The following is a 23,284-nucleotide window of genomic DNA, read 5'->3' as shown; positions in this document are numbered from 1 at the left end:
CATATATCACAGTTATTTTTTGTTGACTTTAAAAGGAATCCTCACATTGTCTTACCTGTGTATATCTATGCTTCAGGAGTTGTTTCCATATGTATCTACTTTCCTTTTGACCCAGAACAGAAAACTGCTACCAATTTTCTGTGTGTTTGTATGTTTGTGCATATATATCAATTGCTTTGCTACATAATAAGCCAGCCAAAACTTGACCATAACAACAAAACTAAACTAAAACAGCAAACATCTATTATTTTTCATGATTCCCTGGTCATCTGGGGGGTGATTCTGATCTGAGTCAATTTAGCTGACCTCTGCAAGCAGTTGAAGCACATGGTCTAAGATGGCCTCACCCACACGTCTGGGGGTTAGCTTGATGTCTGCTAGAAAGATGACGTGGTCACATGTGTCATCACTCGGCAGGTTATCCCAGATCATTCACACAGTGGTGGCCACAGAGTTCCTGAGAGTATCAAGCTTGTAAGTCCCGATGCATAAATTATTTTTAAGACTCCTTTTGCCTAATGTTTACTAATGCCCCATTGGCCAAAATCAGATCCAAGGGATGAGAAACAGATGACCTCTTACTGAGAATTGCTAGAAAGTCACACTCCGAAGGGGCATGCATTCAGTGATGGGAAGAATGTGCGGCCATTTTTGCAGTCTACCATAGCAAGGAAAACCTTTCTACCCTCTCTTTACAGAAGTAATAGATTTATTGAGCACAGGGATCTGCCATTTGAACATACTACGGAAATATCTAATTCTAAAAGTTTTATCATGAAAGAAAATTTTTCAATAGTTTTAAAACATTTACACTTGATATGCATGCCCCAGATAGCAAAAAAAACCCTCTAACTTCTAAGGACTGACTTAGCATGTATTACAATTGTACAGATGAGACTAACGTATACAGAAATGACATTATGAATGGGAATATCGTCCATCTTTGCCTTGTCTGCAAATTCATGACCTCCAATGATTACTACAAAGTCCAAGGGGTTCTGTGTGGATGACTTTTCTCCCACTCTCCGAACAAGCCAGGTTGACATGTGAGGAAAGTTCCGTGTGTTAGTAAAAGTTTTAAAACTTGGCATTGAGCTCTTACTTAACCCATGGCCTAACTCAACAACTGTTTCAGAAAAGAGCACATATGGAACAGGGAAATACACCGTAGGACTCTTGCTGTTGTCTATCTTATAAATTCAGTATCCAGACTAAGTAACTGACCGGAAAGTCAACTGCAGGGAAAATGCCTTATGGCCTGCAGAGAACTTCCATGAAAGTTCCCTAGCTTGCTTGAGTTTAGTAAGATTCTTCCATTGTGAGTGTGAAACATTTCCTAGGATATGAAAAGATTAAATAAATTCTCTTAAGTTCTGTTATGACTGGCTTATAAAAATTACTAAATTTTGTAATGGATTTACATAAATCTAAATAAAAAAAACTAAAGAATTCCAGAGAAGAAAGGAATTACACTTCTCATGCGTTAAGTACACTGGCCCTTCCAGTGGGGCTGGGTATTAACTACAAAGGGATAGCATAAGGCAGTCTCATAGGGTGATAAAACTCTTCTGTATCCTCATCACTCTATACATGTGTTAAGTCACATGTTAAAAACGTATAGAACAGGGGCGCCTGGGTGGCTCAGTTGGTTAAGCGTCCGACTTCAGCCAGGTCACGATCTCGCGGTCCGTGAGTTCGAGCCCCGCGTCAGGCTCTGGGCTGATGGCTCAGAGCCTGGAGCCTGTTTCCGATTCTGTGTCTCCCTCTCTCTCTGCCCCTCCCCCGTTCATGCTCTGTCTCTCTCTGTCCCCAAAATAAATAAACGTTGAAAAAAAAAAAAAAAAGTATAGAACAAACACCAAATGAAAAAGTCCATTTCACTGTATGACAACTTAAAATCTTTAAAGAAAAATATTTAACCTGTAAGATTTTTTGGAAGGGTCAAATAGCAGTTTTAACTTTCCTCCCTGCTTTGGTGCACAAGCATTCATGAGCCAGTATTGGTCAGCAGCAGCTGTTAATTCCAAGCGACAGATTATATGAGATCTAATTTTATAGCCAAACTGATTCTTTGAAAAGTACCAGAAAATATATTCCTGAAAAGAATGACCTCTTTGAGAGAATTACTCTTCTGTTCTTGTCAATTTACGTACTTAAAAAGAAAAAAAATCACAGCAGAGATCTCCCTATTTTAATTTTTTTATACATTATGAAAAGCTAAGTCCTTAATTTCTAAGTAATTTAAGATCCCTTCTAACTTTTATACTGTCAGCACTAACTAAAAGAGCTCGCTTTAGAAGTTCTTTTTCCATTAGACGATATGTATACACGGCATGTTTTTTCACCATATTAATCTATTCAAAAAAATACAAACATTAAAAGAGCTGAATTCCTCACCTGCTCTTTCTATTCTTTTAAAGTCTGTAGTAGCAAGAGCCTGCTTTAATATAACTTTGTTCAGAAAACCTCTGTATAGAACATTTACTCAGGCTTTTAAAAATATTTTCTAATCTTGACGCAGGTGGCTTTCAAATTGTGGTCTGCAGGCTGGTCCAAAATGGAAGGGAGAGTCAGACGTGTGTCTGGATGAGGCTCCAGGCAGGACAGGGAAGAAAAGACGGGCCACTATTTACATGTGATTTTACTCCTGGACACTCACCAACAGCAACTGGGAAGATTCAGGCAGGAGGGGAAAGTATAGAAGCCCCTCCAGCTTCCCGAAAAAATGAGAGCTTCTCTGAAAAGCTCTCTACCTTCCCTATCCTAAGTCCCAAGTTCAAATTCCTGCCCTTCTCCCCAGAAGAATAAAATGACACTTGGGTACTGAGACAGAAATGGGTCAGAGGAAAATGTTTCTGAGGGAATATGCTGTGCATCACCCATGGGACTCTGTAGGTTCAACTAAGGAGCCAGCAAAAGTGGAAAGCAAGAATCCCTGGGTTTCAGACTCACAGTGTTTGGGTCTACTCTCGTTTATTTTTAGAACCCAGTTTTGCCACTTGGAATAAATATAAGGAAGAATCATTTTCTCCTATATGTATGCCATTTTCTACTGAGGTTTTAAAAATCATCTCAATATTTACTGTATTTTGTGAGCTATCAGAGTGTGATAGCCAAAAATAAAGAGACTTCTCCATAGGCCTTCCCTGTTTCACAAGAGAACAAGTATACTGGTTTCCATGACAATAGTGAGGCCAGAGAAAAGAGCTGAAACAAACACAACATGAACTTGTACTGTACCTTCTTCTCCTGAGCCTGTTGCTCCTTTTCCATGGTCTTCCTCAGAGTTGATTCTAGATTATCCTTCTCTCTGCACACTTCCAGGTAACATTCTTGCACAGCAGCCATCTCCTTATTCATGTTATCTAAGTCAGACCTTGGATACACAAAACCAGCAACCAAATGACCACCAGGAAAAAAAAAAAATACAAGGGCTGCAAAACAATTTTCCTCTAAGCTACAGAACAGGAGAAAGCTGTCTCTAGAGCTTGAAGGGTAGCTAAACTCTCTCGTTCTCACCTAAGTTGCAAGCGAGCTGCCTCATAAACCTCAAAGAGCTGCTGCTTCTCCAAAGCATGCTTTGCTAACAGGCTTTCACGTATTTGGGCTTTCATGGCTTCATGGTGCTGCTGGTAAGTCCTCTCACACCTAGAAACAGAAAGCGGACAATAGAATCTAAAGAAATGCCCAGCATTATTAGAAACACCAGGATAAATTGGTTTTCTTTTCTTCCTTTCTTTCCTACTCCCTCTCTCTAATGCAAATTATAATTAAGGTCAGATTGGTTCCCCCCAACCAAAAGTAATAATTAATTCCTAGTGGATGATCTTAAATTCTGCAAAATTTTCTCTCTTTAAATGTTTCCAGAGAAAAATGAGAAACTTGGATATGAGAATGCCCTAGTCCTTCAAGAAGGTAATAGTCTTTGTTGAGGACTTGTTTATAAAAAATTAATTGAAATAATAGGGTAGAGTTCCAAAATTCCAAGTTATCTATATTAGAAATAGATACTAGCAGTACCCAACTCACAAGTATGTTATGTTCCAAAACTCTGTTTCCAAGTTTATGATTTGGTAATTGGAAGACATACTCCCTCCCACAGATTTCTTCCTTATAAAGAATAGTTTCCCAGACTAGTTTATGAAAACCATTAAGCTATACTATCTCAATGAACTGCAGTTTTGATGGTGCTATAGAACCCAGCCCACTACATAACATCATTTCTATGGAAAATGTGTTCTAAATTCTAATTTGAGAAGCCACAGACTCATCTTCAGTAAGATCTCAGTAGGGAGGATTCACACCATAATTTCTCTTGAATCTTTTCTGGCGGGTGGGAGAGCAGGGCGGTGAAGGGCAGAGTCAGGCATTAGACCTCTGCATAGACTTTACCTATCCACAGCTTCCTGTTTATCACGGTCAAAATCTTGTACCATTTGTCTCATTTGATTACATAAGTCTTGATTTGTATCTCTCAGTTTTTCTTCAGTTTCTTTAAGTTCCTAGATACAAAAGAATAAAGCAGTTAGAGAAAATAAACATCATATTCATTGATTAGTCCAATCTTATTTTTTATTATCTTCCATGCTTTATCCAAACTACCCTGTAACACTGATGTATCGTTTTCATAATTCTACAAAGACTCCTTATGGCTTGTAAGATTCACTTATTTGACAAGTAGCTTCATGACAGGTGTTAAGAGTTAAGAATTTTGTATTCATTTTGAACTACATGAAATAGAAACACTTAGCCAGAGAAGTATTCCCTAAGCGATCTCTTAAAGTAAGTCTTAGGATTCAATAATCTTAACAACCATATAAACAAGGTTTAACTTTTTTGGTCCAGAGAAGAACACCTCCAGCAGCCATGCTCCTATAGACCCAGGAGCCTGGAGTTCCACTAACCTACCTTTTGAGAAAACGATGACCTTATGGCCAATAAAGGGAAATAACTGGAATCCTTATTCACCCACTAATAAACCTGTCTACTAACTCATGTTGCCTCTGCAACTTTTTTTTGAAAAGTCGGTTATATCCTTTGAATATAATGAGGTCATAAGAATTCTCACAACATATAGGAAACTTTTTCATCACCTGATTTTGTTGTCGTAAAACATGAATTTCATTTTTAAGCCGCAGAATGTCATCTTTCACAATCGTATCAGAAGTAGAAGACCCAGGCCATAATTGATCAGTTGGTTTTTCCGTGGTATCTGTTTTACTCTAAATGTTAAAAAGAAATCAAAAGTTTTTCAGGTTTTTAAGAAATTCTAACTGCTGGTTTTGAAAATAATTTCATACTTACAAAGAAACTGTGAAAACATCACAAATAACTTCCATGTAACTTTTATCATCATCCCCAAATATAACCACCACACAATTATCAAAACCAGGAAGTTAACTAGGACGTAGCACTGTTACTTAATCTACAGACCCTATACAAAATCTTCCAATTTTCCTCTAATGTCCTTTTTGTAGTTCAGGATCTCATCGACAATTCCACATTGCATTGAGTTGTCATGGCTCATGAGTCTCCTTCAATCCAAGGACAGTTCTTCAGGCTTTGTCTCTCAAATCTATGACACTTTTTAGGAGTATCAACTAGTTATTTTGTAAGATGGCCTTCAATTTGGGCTTCTCTGATGTCACTTCATTATTAAATTCAGGTCATCCATTTTTTACATGAATGCCACAGAAATGCTATGTGTATTCAGGAGACACAGGAGATCAACGTGGTTCATCACTGGTGATGATCAATAAATGAAGGTAGCATCTGCAGGCACTATCACTATAAAGTTATAATTTCCTACTTGTAATTTAGAATAAGTATCTTATGAGGAGATACTTTGAGACTATGCAATGCAAATATTCTATTTTTTATCTTACACCAAGTTTAGCATCTATTCTATTTCTGCATTTATTTGTTTATATATAATCTCTATTATATAATCTCTATTACCTCATAGATCTATATTTTATTCAACAGGTACAATTTTTAAGACTCATGACAGTTATTGGCAAATTGTTTCCCACAAGGTCATGCAAGTGTACATTGTCAGGTAGTCTGAGAGAATGTGTCCAACTCTCTTTACCTCCAATGGCAGGGAATGTCTTGAAATAATTATTGTATTTGATGGGGAAAGGGTAGCCAATACTTGCTTTCATTTGCATTTCTTGCATTGCTCTCATAGCAGAACCTCTTACATACCTTCACTGTTCATTTGTTTTTCATCCTCCCAGATCTATTTATACAACTTTGCATTTTCCTCTTACCATCTAAGTATCTTCCTTATCTAATCTTTATGAATTCTAATCTTTATGAATTCATTGATGGGGCCACAAAGATTTTTTTTTATTTATCTACTTTATTTGACTTGTTGGTTTATGTGTTTACCTGAAGTCTGAGCTCTCTTCCACAATGTTTAAAAAATATCCTAAACCAAGATTCATTCTCCTCATTGGGGAGGTATTTGTATTTCATTCACATGTGACGCGACAGAACACCAAGGCTCTGGCCTTGAATGTTGAATTCATAGCCTTCACTTCCTTTACAGGGAGACTATTGTTGACTTTCCCCTTTTCACTTGCCATAATTTCCCAGAAGCCACTGCTTCTACTCCAGTCAGAAGAGAACTACAAATACCTACTCTGTTAGCTTCTCTCCAGATTTGGGGATACTAATGAGATTTTAAGGGATTCTATGGACTCATTAGAGTGATTTTCATTTTGTTTTAACTTGGCCTCCACTTTTTAAAGTTTGTGATATTAATTTGTCCATTCTTTCCCACTGGTAAGTTTTTATTACTATGAAATGAAATGAATGAAAGTAACATCATACTGATACGTTGAAAAACAATTTTCATGCCTAGCTATGACACTCAGCTTTGACATATCATCACACTGCAGGCACTCAGGGACTAGGTACTTGTACCTGTCAGCACAAAATCCTTATGGACAATTTTAAAAAGAAAAGGACCACATAGGTGTCATAACAAAACTTCTGAAGTTGGAATACTAAAGAGATTACCTTCAAGAAAACAAGGCATGTAATACATCAACTCTCACATTATCTTCCTAATTTCTATGACTAAAAAGATTCCAGGTAGAAACCTTCTGAGTTGGCTACTCAATATTGCCTTGGGTCCCTTGAAATCAAAGAATGGCTCTAACCACAACTTGTGGTTAGGTAATGATTTCTCTTGAGTAACAGATACAGAAAGTCCTCTGTGTTTCATTCATTATGCTTACAAAAAAAAATCAATGTAGATGTGGGCCCTGACTACAAGACTAATTTTTCTAAGGAGTTTACCACATTCTACATTAATGGTCCAGTTGTTCAACTAGAATGAACAGTATAGAATTCAATGCACTCTCAATCAGTGCATAGTGCTACATATAGACAAATTCCTAATCTTCATCACATATTATCCTGGAAATATCATAAAGCAGCACTGCTATGAATAGTCAAATGACACGAAAGCAAAAACAACAGACTCTGAAATAATTTTTAATTGTTCTATATAAGATGGATACAAACAAACATAAGATACTACAATGTTATAGAGCAATAAATATATCAATACTTTTAAATGTTCATAAAAGAAACATGCCAAGTAAGATTACATAGTAAATATTTTTGTTAGCCTTTTCAATATTTAGAAAGGCTTTAGGGGAGGATTTCAATGACCCAGTTCTCTTTAAAAAGATATCCAAGGACATATTCTGCCTCTTAACAAGCTGATAGCAAGCAGAGACATTCAACAGTATTTCATTAACCTCAGGATTTAATGCTAGCTATGGTATTATCCTAAAAATTGATGTAACATCTATGTGTTTTTGGCCTCAAAGATTCCAGAAAGACTGAGCCTATACAATATAGACTTCTATTCACATGCCCTATTCCCAAGTTATACCAGCTTATTTGCTACAACCTTTAAATACTTCTGCTCAAGGCTGAAATGTTCCTTCCCACCTTCCCTCCTGCATTTATCCTTCAGGACAGAGATCAGATATTCCCTCCTTAAAGACTTCACTAAAGTTTGCATTATCATCTCCCCTACAACCAACTCTGGTTAATTATTCCTTCTCAAAACACTCTGCAACCAATATCATCCTTATTACACAAAGTTATGCATGTCCCTCTCCTTATAGATCTGCACTGTTGCATATGGTAGCCATCAACCACACATGGCTATTGAGCACTTGAAATGTGTCTTGTCCAAAACGAAACGTGTTGTAAGTGGACAATACATGTCAGATTTCAAGGACTTGGCACAGAGACAAAAAAGGCAAACCATCTCGCATTTCTATACACCAATAATGAAGCAGCAAAAAGAGAAATCAAGGAATCGATCCCATTTACAATTGCACCAAAACCCATAAAATACCTAGGAATAAACCTAACCACAGAGGTGAAAAAACTATACACTGAAAATTATAGAAAGCTTATGAAAGAAATTGAAGAAGACACAAAAAAAATGGAAAAACATTCCATGCTCATGGATTGGAAGAACATTGTTAAAATGTCAATTCTACCCAAAGCAATCTACATATTTAATGCAATCCCTATCAAAATAACACCAGCATTTTTCACAGAGCTAGAACAAACAATCCTAAAATTTTTATGGAACCAGAAAAGACTCCAAATAGCCAAAGGAATCCTGAAAAAGAAAACTAAAGCAGAAGGCATCACAGTCCCGGACTTCAAGATGTTTTACAAAGTTGTAGTCATCAAGACAGTATGGTACTGGCACACACACAGACACATAGATCAATGGAACCGAATAGAGAACCGAGAAATGGACTCACAAATGTATGGCCAACTAATCTTTTGACAAAGCAGAAAGAATATCCAATGGAATAAAGACAGTCTCTTCAGCAAATGGTGCTGGGAAAACTGGACAGCGACATGCAGAAGAATGAACCGGGACCACTTTCTTACACTATACACAAAAATAAACTCAAAATGGATGACAGACCTAAACAAAAGATAGGAAGCCATCAAAATCTTCAAGGATAAAGCAAGCAAAAAAAGCTCTTTGACCTTGGCCTCAGCAACTTCTTACTAAACATGCCTCCAGAGGCAAAAATGAGCTATTGGAACCTCATCAAGATAACTTCTGTATGGCAAAGGAAACAGTCAGCAAAACTAAAAGGCAACCAACAGAATGGGAGAAGATATTTGCAAATGACATATCGGATAAAAGGTTAGTATCCAAAATCTATAAAGAATTTATCAAACTTAACACACAAAAAACAAATAATCCAGCGAAGAAATGGGCAAAAGACATGAACAGACACTTCTCCAAAGACATCCAAATGGCTAACAGACACATGAAAAATGCTCAACATCACTCATCATCAGGGAAATGCGAATCAAAACCACAATGTGATAACACCTCACACCTGTCAAAATGGCTATCATTAACAACTCAGGCAACGACAAATGATGGCGAAGATGTGGAGAAAGAGGAACACTTTTGCACTGCTGGTGGGAATGCAAACCGGTGCAGCCACTCTGTAAAACAGCATGGAGGTTCCTCAAAAAATTAAAAATAGAACTACCCTACCACCCAGCAATTACACTACTAAGAATTTATCCAAAGGATACAGGGCACATGCACCCCAATGTTTGTAGCAGCACTACTGACAATAGCCAAAGTTTGGAAAGAGCCCAAATGTCTATTGATAAATGAATGGATAAAGAAGAATGGTATAGGAATATTACTAGGCAATCAAAAAGAATGAAATCTTGCCATTTGCAACAATGTGGATGGAACTAGAGTGTATTATGCTAAGTAAAGTGAGTCAGTCAGAGAAAGACAAACATCATATGACTTCACTCAGATGTGGAATTTAAGATACAAAACAGATTAACATGAGGGAAGGGAAGCAAAAATAAGATAAAAACAGGGAGGAGGACAAAACATAAGAGACTCTTAAATATAGGGAACAAACTGAAGGTTGCTGGAGGGGTTGTGGGTTGGGGATGGGCTAAATAAGTAAGGGACATTAAGGAGGACACTTGTTAGGATGAGCACTGGGTGTTGTATGTAGGGGACAAATCAGTGGATTCTACTCCTGAAATCATTATTGCACTATATGCTAACTAACTTTGATGTAAATTTAAAATAATAATAATAATTATTATTATTATAAATGCAAGCCATCTCATTAATAATTTTATATTGATTATATATTGAGAAGATATTTATTGGGTTAAATAAAATATGTTATTAAAATTAATTTCACCATTACTTTTACTTTAATGGGATACTTGGGACATTTTAAATTATACATATGGCTCCATCAAATTTCTATTGGATAGTGCTGTTGTAGATCCTAAATTCCTTCAAGGAATGGCCATTGTTTCTTTCCACTGAATCCCATAAGACCTTGCACAGAGTAGCTTTAAAACAAAACAAAACCAAAGCTTAAGCTGAATGATTTGCTCTTCCTCCATATACCTCCCAACCTTGTTTTCTGATGTTATACACTAACTAGAAAGATCATTAGAAAAGATGTGGGAAGTAAGTAAGAGGCAAAGACAAAGTTTGAAGGTGTCCATGGGCTAATCAGATGACTATGAACTTGAGTGTTTATATAAAAACACTTGTTGGATAGGGTGCCTGGGTGGCTCAGTCGGTTAAGCGTCCGACTTTGGCTCAGGTCATGATCTCACTGTTTGTGAGTTCGAGCCCGGCGTCGGGCTCTGGGCTGACAGCTCGGAGCCTGGAGCCTGCTTCGGATTGTGTGTCTCCTTCTCTCTCTGCCTCTTCCCCACTTGTGCTCTGCCTCTCTCTATCAAAAATAAATGCAAAAAAAAATTTTTTTTTAATTAAAAAAAATTAAAAAATGAAAACACTTGTTGGTTAAATTACTACTTCCTCTCCTTTTCCTCCATCTAGAAAAGGATTAATAGGTATATTGATTCAACAAATATTTATTGAGCAAACATGCAGAGAATCATCCAGACAAGAGTCTCAAGAAATTCGTATATAGTAAGTGCAAGCAGGACAGACAAGCAGCACAGGCTGGTAAGTCACACTTTTAAGAAAAACCAAACATTGGGGCACCTGGGTGGCGCAGTCGGTTAAGCGTCCGCCTTCAGCCAGGTCACGATCTGGCGGTCCGGGAGTTCCAGCCCCGCGTCGGGCTCTGGGCTGATGCCTCAGAGCCTAGAGCCTGCTTCCGATTCTGTGTCTCCCTCTCTCTCTGCCCCTCCCCCGTTCATGCTCTGTCTCTCTCTGTCCCAAAAATAAATAAACGTTGAAAAAAAAAAAAAAAGAAAAAGAAAAACCAAACATGGGCGGCTGAGAAATCACTATGGCAAGAGTAGCTGGACTAAAAGAGTATTCAACAATGAGATCGTTCCCTTTGATCTATAGAGGCAAAGGTATAGATTAAATTTTGTTAAACATAAGGCATGGCCACCATCAACTGCCACATATGTGGAAGTGTATCTCTATGGCAAATGCCATCAGTAATTTCAGTGCAGAACAGAGCAAGAACCGTGGATACCTGAGCTAAAGTTCAAGACTCAAAACCACGTTCCTAAATCCTAGGCTACTCTCACCAAAATACTTGAACCAATCGATTCTAATCTAACACAAATTGAAACATGCGCATTTATTCTCATCCTTTTTAAAAAACGGGTAAACAAGACAGCTTGACATAAAGATGTTCAATGTGCTGGAGGTTGGGGGTTCTTTCTCATTTGGTTGTTAACATTGAAATCAGCGTTATGCTCATCAAATACAGTTACTCAGAAGAAGGAATATTGCCCAACTGGGCAGAATTTAAACAGTGAAAACACATTATTATTTTTTGGAAAATATATACAATCAAAATTCCATAATAATTAGTACCATATAACATCTTACATATCTTAATAGGACTATTTTAGTGAACACAACTCCTAGTTTAAAGAATCAGGAGCTAAAACAGTACTAAAGTAGGAAGTAAAATATTATTTCCTTCCAGAAGGAAAAGGAATACACCACCTACATTCATTTTCCCCCTTCCCTTTCATTACTAGGTTTTTTGTTTTTGTTTTTTGTTTTTCTATTGAGAGCATAGATGGTTGGGATTTGGAAATATGGAAGAATAGAAAAGGAAGCTGTTAAATGAGGGCAAGAGTAAGGATTTCTGTGATAGCAAGATCTTGGGGAAATAATCTTGACTATTATTAGTCAAGTGTTTTAGTTTCAATTTGCCTAAAGATGGACTCTAACCTCAGAAATGTCACACATTCCCCCAGCTTCATTTTCCTCATCTATGAAGTCACATTCCTCCAGCTTCATCTTCCTCATCTATGAAGTAAGGAAGCCAACTGAAGTATATAAAAGTAGATTCGGGGTATCTGGGTGGCTCAGCCGCTTGGGTGACGGACTTTGGCTCAGGTCATGATCTCACGGTTCGTGGGTTTGGGCCCTGCATCGGGCTCTGTGACGACGACAGCTTGGAGCCTGCTTCCCATTCTGTGTCTCTCTCTCTCCCTTTCCCCCACTCCCACTCTTTCTCTCTCTCAAAAATAAATAAAACACTAAAAAAAATTTTTTAAATAATAAAAAATATAAATAAAAGTAGATTCAATGATTCTGACATAACCTGTTTCTGTGCCTTTCTCACTTACAACGCCACCACTACAAAATTAATTTCCTTATATAGAAAGACTCTTATTATAGGAACATGGGCAAGAGAAATGTCATAAACAAAATGCTAAGGGATTTATTTAGCTGTGGAGAATTTAAGGCTTTAGAACACTGCTGATACAAGCCAATCTTGAGGAAATGCACATACTTTGTTACGTAGACTGCTTCCTTGGATTTGTGGTAAAGGAATTTTGCCTAACTAACATCTCATTTATGAGGTGCTTTGCAAAAGGAACTAGAAAATATATTTCTTTATGTGGCATTCCCTTCTTTACACTTTACTTCTAAATAAAATCAAATGAGACCTTGAAAGACAAAGGCTTGATTTAAATGTGAAGACTGTAAGCATTTTCTTCATTAAAGTCTTTTAAAAATGGCTTTTTAACTCTACAAACCTCAACCTTGATGCTTTTTTCATCTTTGTCCACTTGTTGGAGATCTTCAATTTTCTTATGACAGTCTCTGAGCTCAGTTTGTAACTGAGACACCAGATGACGCTTCACTGAGTTGCTCCCCAGCAAACGCTGCACTTGTGCTTTCAGCTTCAGGACGACCTCGTCTCTGGGAAGCTCTTCATTTGGGTCTTCTTGCTGTACAATGCTAAAGGAGAAATCATCATGTTGAATATGAAATCGAGTAACAAATCAAGCATGGTTATTTCTTGAAAGTGATTGCAGTTGTGAAGATGTTTTGTGACTTATACAACTATATACTGGTGTTTCAAAAACAGTTTTAAGCTTTGTCATATATAAGCTTTGTCACCTTTGCTATGTCCCCATATATAGAAGTGAGTTTATTCATAAGAAGGCCATTATTATGCTTAGACCATCTGCCTCACTGAAAGGAGTTAAACCAGGTGAACTTCAATATGGCATGCTTTTTTGGTTTTTGGTAAGTTGTGTGCTGTATACACATGCTCTTCATGACTCTAAGAGAAACAACATGAAAATAAAGAAGGAAGTGAAAAGTAAAATACTAGTCATCCTGACTAACAATTTCTGTATCTCTTTTACTAAAACACCAGTCTGAATGGATATCTGAGCAATTAGGGGGGAAAATAAAAAAAATAAAAGCCATGCTAATTTAATCCCAACTTTAGTTTCAATAAATTTCAAAACTGGAGAATTTCTGCTCCTTGCCATAATGGATTAAAAATGCCAGATTTATCTTCCTGCCGTAAAAAAACTGGAAAACCAAATAAAATATGTTAAGGGATGGCTTTCAATCACTAAACAGCAGGCAGCACACCATAATGATCCCTGAAAAAAGAAAAACAAACAAGGTGAGCCCTATGATTGCTGCTGCTATCTCCCTGGGAAGTTTCCAGCCTGCGGCACAGGGAGAGAAAGGCCAAAGACAGCTTAGCAATCTCACCAAGTTGCAGAGTTCAGTTTGGGAAGGTCAAAATGGCTAGAATTTAAGGAGGGAAATACTATGGGAAAGGAAGCTACACAGAAAGAGAGCACTGGAGATCTGTGTATACATGTGAGAAAATTACTGCAAGTCCAGGGAAAGAATTGCAGGAAAAGAATAAGGCTGGAAATACTGTGGGTTCCAAGGAACTATAGTGAAAAGATCTCCTAATTCATAGAATATCAAATATTGCCTCAGTAATGGGGCCAGATGAACATATTGGAAAATGGGGGGAAAAAGAAAAGAGAGGGAAACAAACCACAAGAGACTCTTAACGACAGAGAACAAACAGGGTTGATGGAGGAAGGGGGGTGGGAGATGAGCTAGATGGGTGATGGGTATTCAGGAGGGCACTTGTGATGAGCACTGGGTGTTGTATGTAAGTGATGAATCCCTGAATTCTACTTCTGAAACCAAACCAATATTGTACTATATGTTAACTGAAAATTTAAATTAGAAAAAAAAGAAATATTTTCCTAAGACCACCCAGTAAGTAAGTAAGTAAGTAAGTAAGTAAGTAAATAAATAAATAAATAAATAAATAAATAAATAAATAAATAAATAACCTTGAAAGAATCCCAGGAAGCTTAAGTGTGTCACAAAAAAGAGCACTATTTTTTAAAAATACAACAAAATCTAACATCTAAAATATAAAATTCAAAATGTCCAGCATCTAATCAAAACTTACCAGGCCTGCAAATAAGCAAAGAAAATATAAAAGGGAAGAAAGTGGGGCGCCTGGGTGGCTCAGTCGGTTAAGCAACCGACTTCGGCTCAGGTCATGATCTCGCGGTCCGTGAGTTCAAGCCCCGCGTCGGGCTCTGTGCTGACAGCTCAGAGCCTGGAGCCTATTTCAGATTCTGTGTCGCCCTCTCTCTGACCGCCCCCCGTTCATGCTCTGTCTGTCTCAAAAATAAATAAACATTAAAAAAAAAATTTTTTTTTAAATAAAATAAAAGGGAAGTATCAACTACAACCAGGAAAAAAAATCAATAGAAACTGACAATGGTGCCAGCAATGGTGCCAGTGGTAAAATTAATTAAAAATATTGTGCAGGTCCAAGAAGGTAAGAGAAAACACATGAGTACAATGAGAGAAACAGAAGATACAAAAACGACCTAAACTGAACTTTAGACCAAAAACTACATTTGAAATGAAAAATATACTGCATGAGATTAACAGCTTAGTTAATACTGCAGAAAAGATCAGCAGACATAAACACAGCAATAAAACTCTACAAAACTAAATAGAGAGAAAGAAGACTAAAACAGAAATATACTGAGCATGTTAAGTTGTATCTAACCCAACTGTATCTGAAGTCCCAGAAAAGGAGAGAGGAAGGGGGCATAATAAAAAAAAAAAAATTTTTTTTTATATTTTTTATTTTTTATTTATTTTTTTTTCAACGTTTATTTTTTTTTTTTTTGGGACAGAGAGAGACAGAGCATGAACGGGGGAGGGGCAGAGAGAGAGGGAGACACAGAATCGGAAACAGGCTCCAGGCTCTGAGCCATCAGCCCAGAGCCTGACGCGGGGCTCGAACTCACGGACCGCGAGATCGTGACCTGGCTGAAGTCGGACGCTTAACCGACTGCGCCACCCAGGCGCCCCCCAAAAAATTTTTTAATGACCAAAATTTTCCTATTCAATGAAAACTAAAACCCCATTAAAACCTACAAGCTCAATGAATCTCAAACAGAAAAACGAAGAAAACCATAAGTTGTATTAATATCAAATTGCTGAAAACCAATGATAAAGAGAGAGAGCAGGAAGACTCCGAGAGAGAAGAAAACCAGAAAAAGGAGTCATGAATTCTGTGCATAAACGTATGCAAGCCTCAGTCTAAGGCCCTGAACTGTGCACGCACAGAACAAACCCACAAACCAGCAGGTCAAATATTTAGAGAATTTACCTGAAATATGAGCCATACACACATATCTCACAGTGACTAACTCTTGAGGTATGCATACAAGAATGGATTCAAACCAATGTAGCAAAGGCTTGAACCAATAAATTGAGATCTGAAACACCCATACAAGTTTCTACACAACGTAAAAATCATATGTGTACTACAGGCATACCATGGAGATATCACAGATTTCATTGCAGACCACTACAGTAAAGCAAATATTTCAATAAAGCTACTCAAATAAAGAATCAATTAAGTGAGCAATAGCATTATGTCTAAAAAATATATAAATTTTAATTAAGAAATAACTTATTGCTAAAACATGCTGACCAACATCTGAGCTTTTAACGATTTCTAATCATAGATCACAGGTCACCATAATGAATATAATAAAGTTTGAAATACAGTGAGAATTACCAAAATGTGACACAGAGACATGAAATCAGCAAATATTGTTGGCAAAATGGCACTGATAGGGTTGCCAATTCATAAACAAAACTCAGTATCTGCAAAGTGGGTCTGTATATAATCTAAAATTACTCGACCCACAACTAACCAAGAAAATGGACTAACTTGCAAGAAAAAAAATCTATAGATGTTAATGCTGGAGCTATCACAAAGAGTTTTCAAAGTTTAAAGCAACTATTATGTCTGTGTCCAATGAAGTAAAAGAAAACATATTTAAAGTGAATGAAAAACTAGGAATTCTTAACACAGAAGTAAAAACTATAAAGGAACCAAATAGAAATTTTATCATTGAAAAACACAGTATCTGAAAGTTAAAAAAAAAAAAAGAAATAAAAAGCCTTCCCTATACAGGCTTCATAAAACAGAGATGACAGTAGAATGAGTGAACTTGAAAATAGCTCAACAGAAATTATCCAATCTGAAAACAGAAAAAAAGATGGAAAAAAGTTAAGTGTGAGGAACTATGAGAAAGATAAAAAAAAATTAAGTTGTGTAATTGTAAACCTATAAGGAGAGAAGAAAGAGACATGAGCAGAAATGGTATTTAAAGTAATAATGGTCAACATTTCACAAATTTACTAAAGGCATAATAAATTTACATTTTCAACAGGCTCAGTGAACCCCAAATGAAATAAACTAAAAAAAAAAAAAAAAAACACTTAGGCACATCATAAAGTGCTGAAATGTAAAGGTGAAAAATATCTTGAAAACAACAAAAGAAAAACTACACCATTACACACAAGAATAAGGATTTAAATAATAATAGATTTCTCTTCAGAAATCACCAAGGCCAGAAACAGGGGAAGAACATATATTTAAAGTGCTGAAATAAAAGAACAGTTGATCCAGAATTCTATAATCAGCCAAAATAAGGACATTTTCATATAAGAAAACTAAGAATTTGTTGCCAACAGACATACTCTAGAAGAAATGCTAAAGGAAATTAGGGAATTCAATCTAACTTCAATTCTAAATTCAATCTAAAGTCAATCTAAAGGGAGATGTTATCTAGCAAAGCGAAATCTCTGTATAAAAACTACAAAATATTACTGAGAGAAACTGAAGAATAGAGAGGTATAACATGCATGTTCTGAAACTGGGAGACAATTTTTTTTCCTTCAGCTTTATTTAGCTATAATTGACAAATAGTAATTTCTTAAGATGTCAATTCTCCCAAAATTGATCTATAGATGTGACACAATCCCAATCAAAACTCCATCTGACTTTATTGTGGAAACTGACAAACCAGTCATTAAATTTATTTTGAAATGCAAAGAACTTAGAATAGCCAAAACAATTTTGAAAATAAACAAAGCTGAAGGACTTGTCCAACACATTTCAAGACTTATTGTAAAGCTACAGTATCAAGAATATGAACAGCAAAAAAGAGCAGGGGAACAGAATGGAGAGTATAGAAATGGGCCACAAATGACCAATTGATTATCAACAAAGATATCAAGGCAACTCAATGAAAAGTTTTTTGACAAATGGTATTATATTAATTGGATATTGGTATGAATAAAATGGACATCATACTAACAAACTAATCCATAATGATTTATTTATATAGATATAAATGTAAGAGGTAAAACTATCAAACCTTTAAAATCCTAAAAAAAAATCTGTGTGACAGATTAGGACCCAAAACCATGAACTATAAAAGAGATCATTGATAAATCTAAATTCATAAAAATTTAAACTTTTGCTCCTCAAAAGATATCATTGAGAACATGATAATGTAAACGAGAGATGGAAGAAAATGTTCACATCATACATATCAGACAAAGGGCTTATATCCTGAAATTTCTGAAGACCAAACAATACATACAAATGGCAATTAACCACATCAGGAAGAAAAGAGGAAGAAGAAGGGGAAAGAAGAACACAGCAAAAGATGCTTAGATCACTGGTTAATAGGTAAATAAAAATTAAACCCACAGTAAGGTATCACTACACACACTAGAAATATTCAAATTAAAAAAGATTAACAACACCAAGTTTTAACAACAATGTAGAACAACTGACACCTCAGACATTGCTTCTGGTGATGCAAAATGGTACAGTCACATTGAAAACGCAATTTAAACTATCAACATCTAAATAAGATAAAGGAACTCTAATGTAACCAGAAAGAGAAAGCAATTTGGAGCATAAGTGGAAAAAAATGAGGTACAATTATCTCCATTAACAGATGATATAATTATATCTCGGAAAGCCTAAAATATAATGGAAAAACCACTACAAACAGAGTTAGAAAACAGGTTACAACACAAAATGTATAAGTCATATATACAAAACAGTGCTCAAGAATAATGGAAAAAGAATACCCTATTTACTATTGCAAAAATAAAATACCTAAGCATCAATTTTCCAAGAATTGTGCAAAAACCTAAAGATAAAAAAAAAAAAAAAAAAAAAAAACAACAAGCTAGTCTCAAACCAATCTTGAGAGACTAAAATAGATTTAAGGAAATGAAAAGACATGCTATATTCTTGGATAAAAGAATTCAACATCATAAAAATATCAACTCTCCCTAGGCTAATGTATATGTTCAACGTGATCCTAATAAAAATATTGTCAGGATTTTTTTTTCTGGAATAAAACAAGCTTAATTATAAAATTCATTTGAAGGTGTAAACAAGAAAGAGTAAGCAGAAAAACCCTAACAAGACAGCAATTCCAGAGAGATGGTTAAAGTATAAGACAAAGCATTAAAGCTTTTAGAAGGCAGCATAGGATAACAGGGAAGGTTTCTTAAAGAGAGCATAAAAAGCACTAACCACAAAGATTGATAAATTTGACTAACGTTAAAAAACGTCCATTCATTAAAAGACAAATTTAGAGGTTAAAAGTGAGACGGGGGTGCCTGGGTGGCTCAGTGGGTTCAGCGCCTGATTTTGGCTCAGGTCATGATCTCACGGCTCGTGACTTTGAGCCCCACATCGAGCTCTATGCTGACAGCTCAGAGCCTGGAGTCGGCTTCAGATTCTGTGTCCTTGTCTCACTCTGCCTGCCCCTCGTTCATGCTCTGTCTCTCTCTCTCTCTCTCTCTCTCTCTAAGAATAAATAAAACATTAAAAAAATTTTTTTTTAAACTGATTTAAAAAAAAAAGTGAGACGATAAGTACAATACACATAACCATCAAAGAATTTATATACAAAAAGATATTTAAAAAAGGAAAAAATCCAACACATCAACAGAACACATGCACACACAGTCATTTAAAAACTGAGGGGGGCGCCTGGGTGGCTCAGTCGGTTAAGCGGCCGACTTCGGCTCAGGTCAGGATCTCACGGTCCGTGGGTTCGAGCCCCGCATCGGGCTCTGTGCTGACAGCTCAGAGCCTGGAGCCTGCTTCAGATTCTGTGTCTCCCTCTCTCTCTGACCCTCCCCCGTTCATGCTCTGTCTCTCTCTGTCTCAAAAATAAATAAATGTTAAAAAAAATTTTTGTAAAAATAAATAAATAAATAAAAATTAAAAAAAAAAAAACTAAGGAGGGACATCGGCAAGTCCTACACATACACACACACACACAGGCGCGCACACACACACACACACACACACACACACCAATAAACACAATAGAGATAGGTTTTTCAATGGAGCTCAATCTCAATAATAATCTAGGATAATGCAAATTAAAATCACAATAAACTACCATTACACATTAAATGGTTAAAAGTAAAAACCTGAAAATATCAAGTGTTAGCAAAGAGACAGAGCAATTAAGACTTTCATATACACAGAGGTTTGCAAGATGGCGGCTTAGGAGGACGCTGGGCTCACCGCACGTCCTGCTGATCACTTAGATTCCACCTACACCTGCCTAAATAACCCAGAAAACCGCCAGAGGATTAGCAGAACGGAGTCGCCGGAGCCAAACGCAGACGAGAGGCCCACGGAAGAGGGTAGGAAGGACGGCGAGGCGGTGCGTGCTCCACAGACTGGCGGGAGGGAGCCGGGACGGAGGGGCGGCTCCCCGCCAAGCAGAGCCCCTGAGTCTGGCTGGCAAAAGCGGAGGGGCCTGACGGACTGTGTTCTGACAACAAGCGCGACTTAGCGCGTCTGGGAGGTCATAAGTTAACAGCTCTGCTCGGAAAGCGGAAAGCGGGAAGGCTGGAGGACAAAGGGAGGGAGAGCTGCTGAGCCCCCGGACAACAGAGCTCAGTTTGGTGGGGAACAAAGGCGCTCGCCAGCGCCATCTCCCCCGCCCATCCCCCAGCCAAAATCCCAAAGAGAACCAGTTCCTGCCAGGGAACTTGCTCGCTCCGCGCAAACACCCAACTCTGTGCTTCTGCGGAGCCAAACCTCCGGCAGCGGATCTGACTCCCTCCCGCTGCCACGGGGCCCCTCCTGAAGTGGATCACCTAAGGAGAAGTGATCTAAGCCTGCCCCTCCTGCCCCCGTGCACCTTGCCTACCCACCCCAGCTAATACGCCAGATCCCCAGCATCACAAGCCTGGCAGTGAGCAAGTAGCCCAGACGGGCCACACCACCCCACAGTGAATCCCGCCCCTAGGAGAGGGGAAGAGAAGGCACACACCAGTCTGACTGTGGCCCCAGCGGTAGGCTGGGGGCAGACATCAGGTCTGACTGCGGCCCCGCCCACTGACTCCAGTTATACACCACAGCACAGGGGAAGTGCCCTGCAGGTCCTCACCACGCCAGGGACTATCCAAAATGACCAAGCGGAAGAATTCCCCTCAGAAGAATCTCCAGGAAATAACAACAGCTAATGAGCTGACCAAAAAGGATTTAAATAATATAACAGAAAGTGAATTTAGAATAATAGTCATAAAATTAATCGCTGGGCTTGAAAACAGTATACAGGACAGCAGAGAATCTCTTGCTACAGAGATCAAGGGACTAAGGAACAGTCACGAGGAGCTGAAAAACGCTTTAAACGAAATGCATAACAAAATGGAAACCACCACAGCTCGGCTTGAAGAGGCAGAGGAGAGAATAGGTGAACTAGAAGATAAAGTTATGGAAAAAGAGGAAGCTAAGAAAAAGAGAGATAAAAAAATCCAGGAGTATGAGGGGAAAATTAGAGAACTAAGTGATACACTAAAAAGAAATAATATACGCATAATTGGTATCCCAGAGGAGGAAGAGAGAGGGAAAGGTGCTGAAGGGGTACTTGAAGAAATAATAGCTGAGAACTTCCCTGAACTGGGGAAGGAAAAAGGCACTGAAATCCAAGAGGCACAGAGAACTCCCTTCAGACGTAACTTGAATCGATCTTCTGCACGACATATCATAGTGAAACTGGCAAAATACAAGGATAAAGAGAAAATTCTGAAAGCAGCAAGGGGTAAACGTGCCCTCACATATAAAGGGAGACCTATAAGACTCGTGACTGATCTCTCTTTTGAAACTTGGCAGGCCAGAAAGAATTGGCACGAGATTTTCAGGGTGCTAGACAGAAAAAATATGCAGCCGAGAATCCTTTATCCAGCAAGTCTGTCATTTAGAATAGAAGGAGAGATAAAGGTCTTCCCAAACAAACAAAAACTGAAGGAATTTGTCACCACTAAACCAGCCCTACAAGAGATCCTAAGGGGGACCCTGTGAGACAAAGTCCCAGAGACATCACTACAAGCATAAAACATACAGACATCACAATGACTCTAAACCTGTATCTTTCTATAATAACACTGAATGTAAATGGATTAAATGCGCCAACCAAAAGACATAGGGTATCAGAATGGATAAAAAAACAAGACCCATCTATTTGCTGTCTACAAGAGACTCATTTTAGACCTGAGGACACCTTTAGATTGAGAGTGAGGGGATGGAGAACTATTTATCATGCGACTGGAAGCCAAAGGAAAGCTGGAGTAGCCATACTTATATCAGACAAACTAGACTTTAAATTAAAGGCTGTAACAAGAGATGAAGAAGGACATTATATAATAGTTACAGGGTCTATCCATCAGGAAGAGCTAACAATTATAAATGTCTATGCGCCGAATACCGGAGCCCCCAAATATATAAAACAATTACTCATAAACATAAGCAACCTTATTGATAAGAATGTGGTAATTGCAGGGGACTTTAACACCCCACTTACAGAAATGGATAGATCATCTAGACACACGGTCAATAAAGAAACAAGGGCCCTGAATGACACATTGGATCAGATGGACTTGACAGATATATTTAGAACTCTACATCCCAAAGCAACAGAATATACTTTCTTCTCGAGTGCACATGGAACATTCTCCAAGATAGATCATATAGGGTCACAAAACAGCCCTTCATAAGTTTACAAGAATTGAAATTATACCATGCATACTTTCAGACCACAATGCTATGAAGCTTGAAATCAACCACAGGAAAAAGTCTGGAAAACCTCCAAAAGCATGGAGGTTAAAGAACACCCTACTAACGAATGAGTGGGTCAACCAGGCAATTAGAGAAGAAATTAAAAAATATATGGAAACAAACGAAAATGAAAATACAACAATCCAAACGCTTTGGGACGCAGCGAAGGCAGTCCTGAGAGGAAAATACATTGCAATCCAGGCCTATCTCAAGAAACAAGAAAAATCCCAAATACAAAATCTAACAGCACACCTAAAGGAACTAGAAGCAGAACAGCAAAGGCAGCCTAAACCCAGCAGAAGAAGAGAAATAATAAAGATCAGAGCAGAAATAAACAATATAGAATCTAAAAAAACTGTAGAGCAGATCAACGAAACCAAGAGTTGGTTTTTTGAAAAAATAAACAAAATTGACAAACCTCTAGCCAGGCTTCTCAAAAAGAAAAGGGAGATGACCCAAATAGATAAAATCATGAATGAAAATGGAATTATTACAACCAATCCCTCAGAGAT

The 23,284-nt window shown here is 37.6% G+C and overlaps 1 protein-coding gene across 18 annotated transcripts in view; it reads right to left on the bottom strand.

The window, feature by feature from the left end:
- Positions 1–23,284, bottom strand: part of CEP152 (centrosomal protein 152) — a 120,307-nt gene that overhangs the window by 55,297 nt on the left and 41,726 nt on the right. For all 18 annotated transcript variants that reach the window (XM_045059349.1, XM_045059351.1, XM_045059350.1 and 15 more), the window contains 5 exons: positions 13,048–13,252; positions 5,094–5,222; positions 4,393–4,502; positions 3,520–3,648; positions 3,241–3,376 (listed from right to left, as the gene is read on the bottom strand). In XM_045059349.1, coding sequence (XP_044915284.1) covers positions 3,241–3,376; positions 3,520–3,648; positions 4,393–4,502; positions 5,094–5,222; positions 13,048–13,252 — 709 coding nt within the window. The remainder of the gene's footprint in view (positions 1–3,240; positions 3,377–3,519; positions 3,649–4,392; positions 4,503–5,093; positions 5,223–13,047; positions 13,253–23,284) is intronic.

Source organism: Felis catus, chromosome B3 (genome assembly GCF_018350175.1).
Source record: "Felis catus isolate Fca126 chromosome B3, F.catus_Fca126_mat1.0, whole genome shotgun sequence".
Lineage (NCBI taxonomy): Eukaryota > Metazoa > Chordata > Mammalia > Carnivora > Felidae > Felis > Felis catus.
Note: the sequence above shows the minus strand (reverse complement) of the source record. Positions and strands in the feature narration are given on the sequence as shown.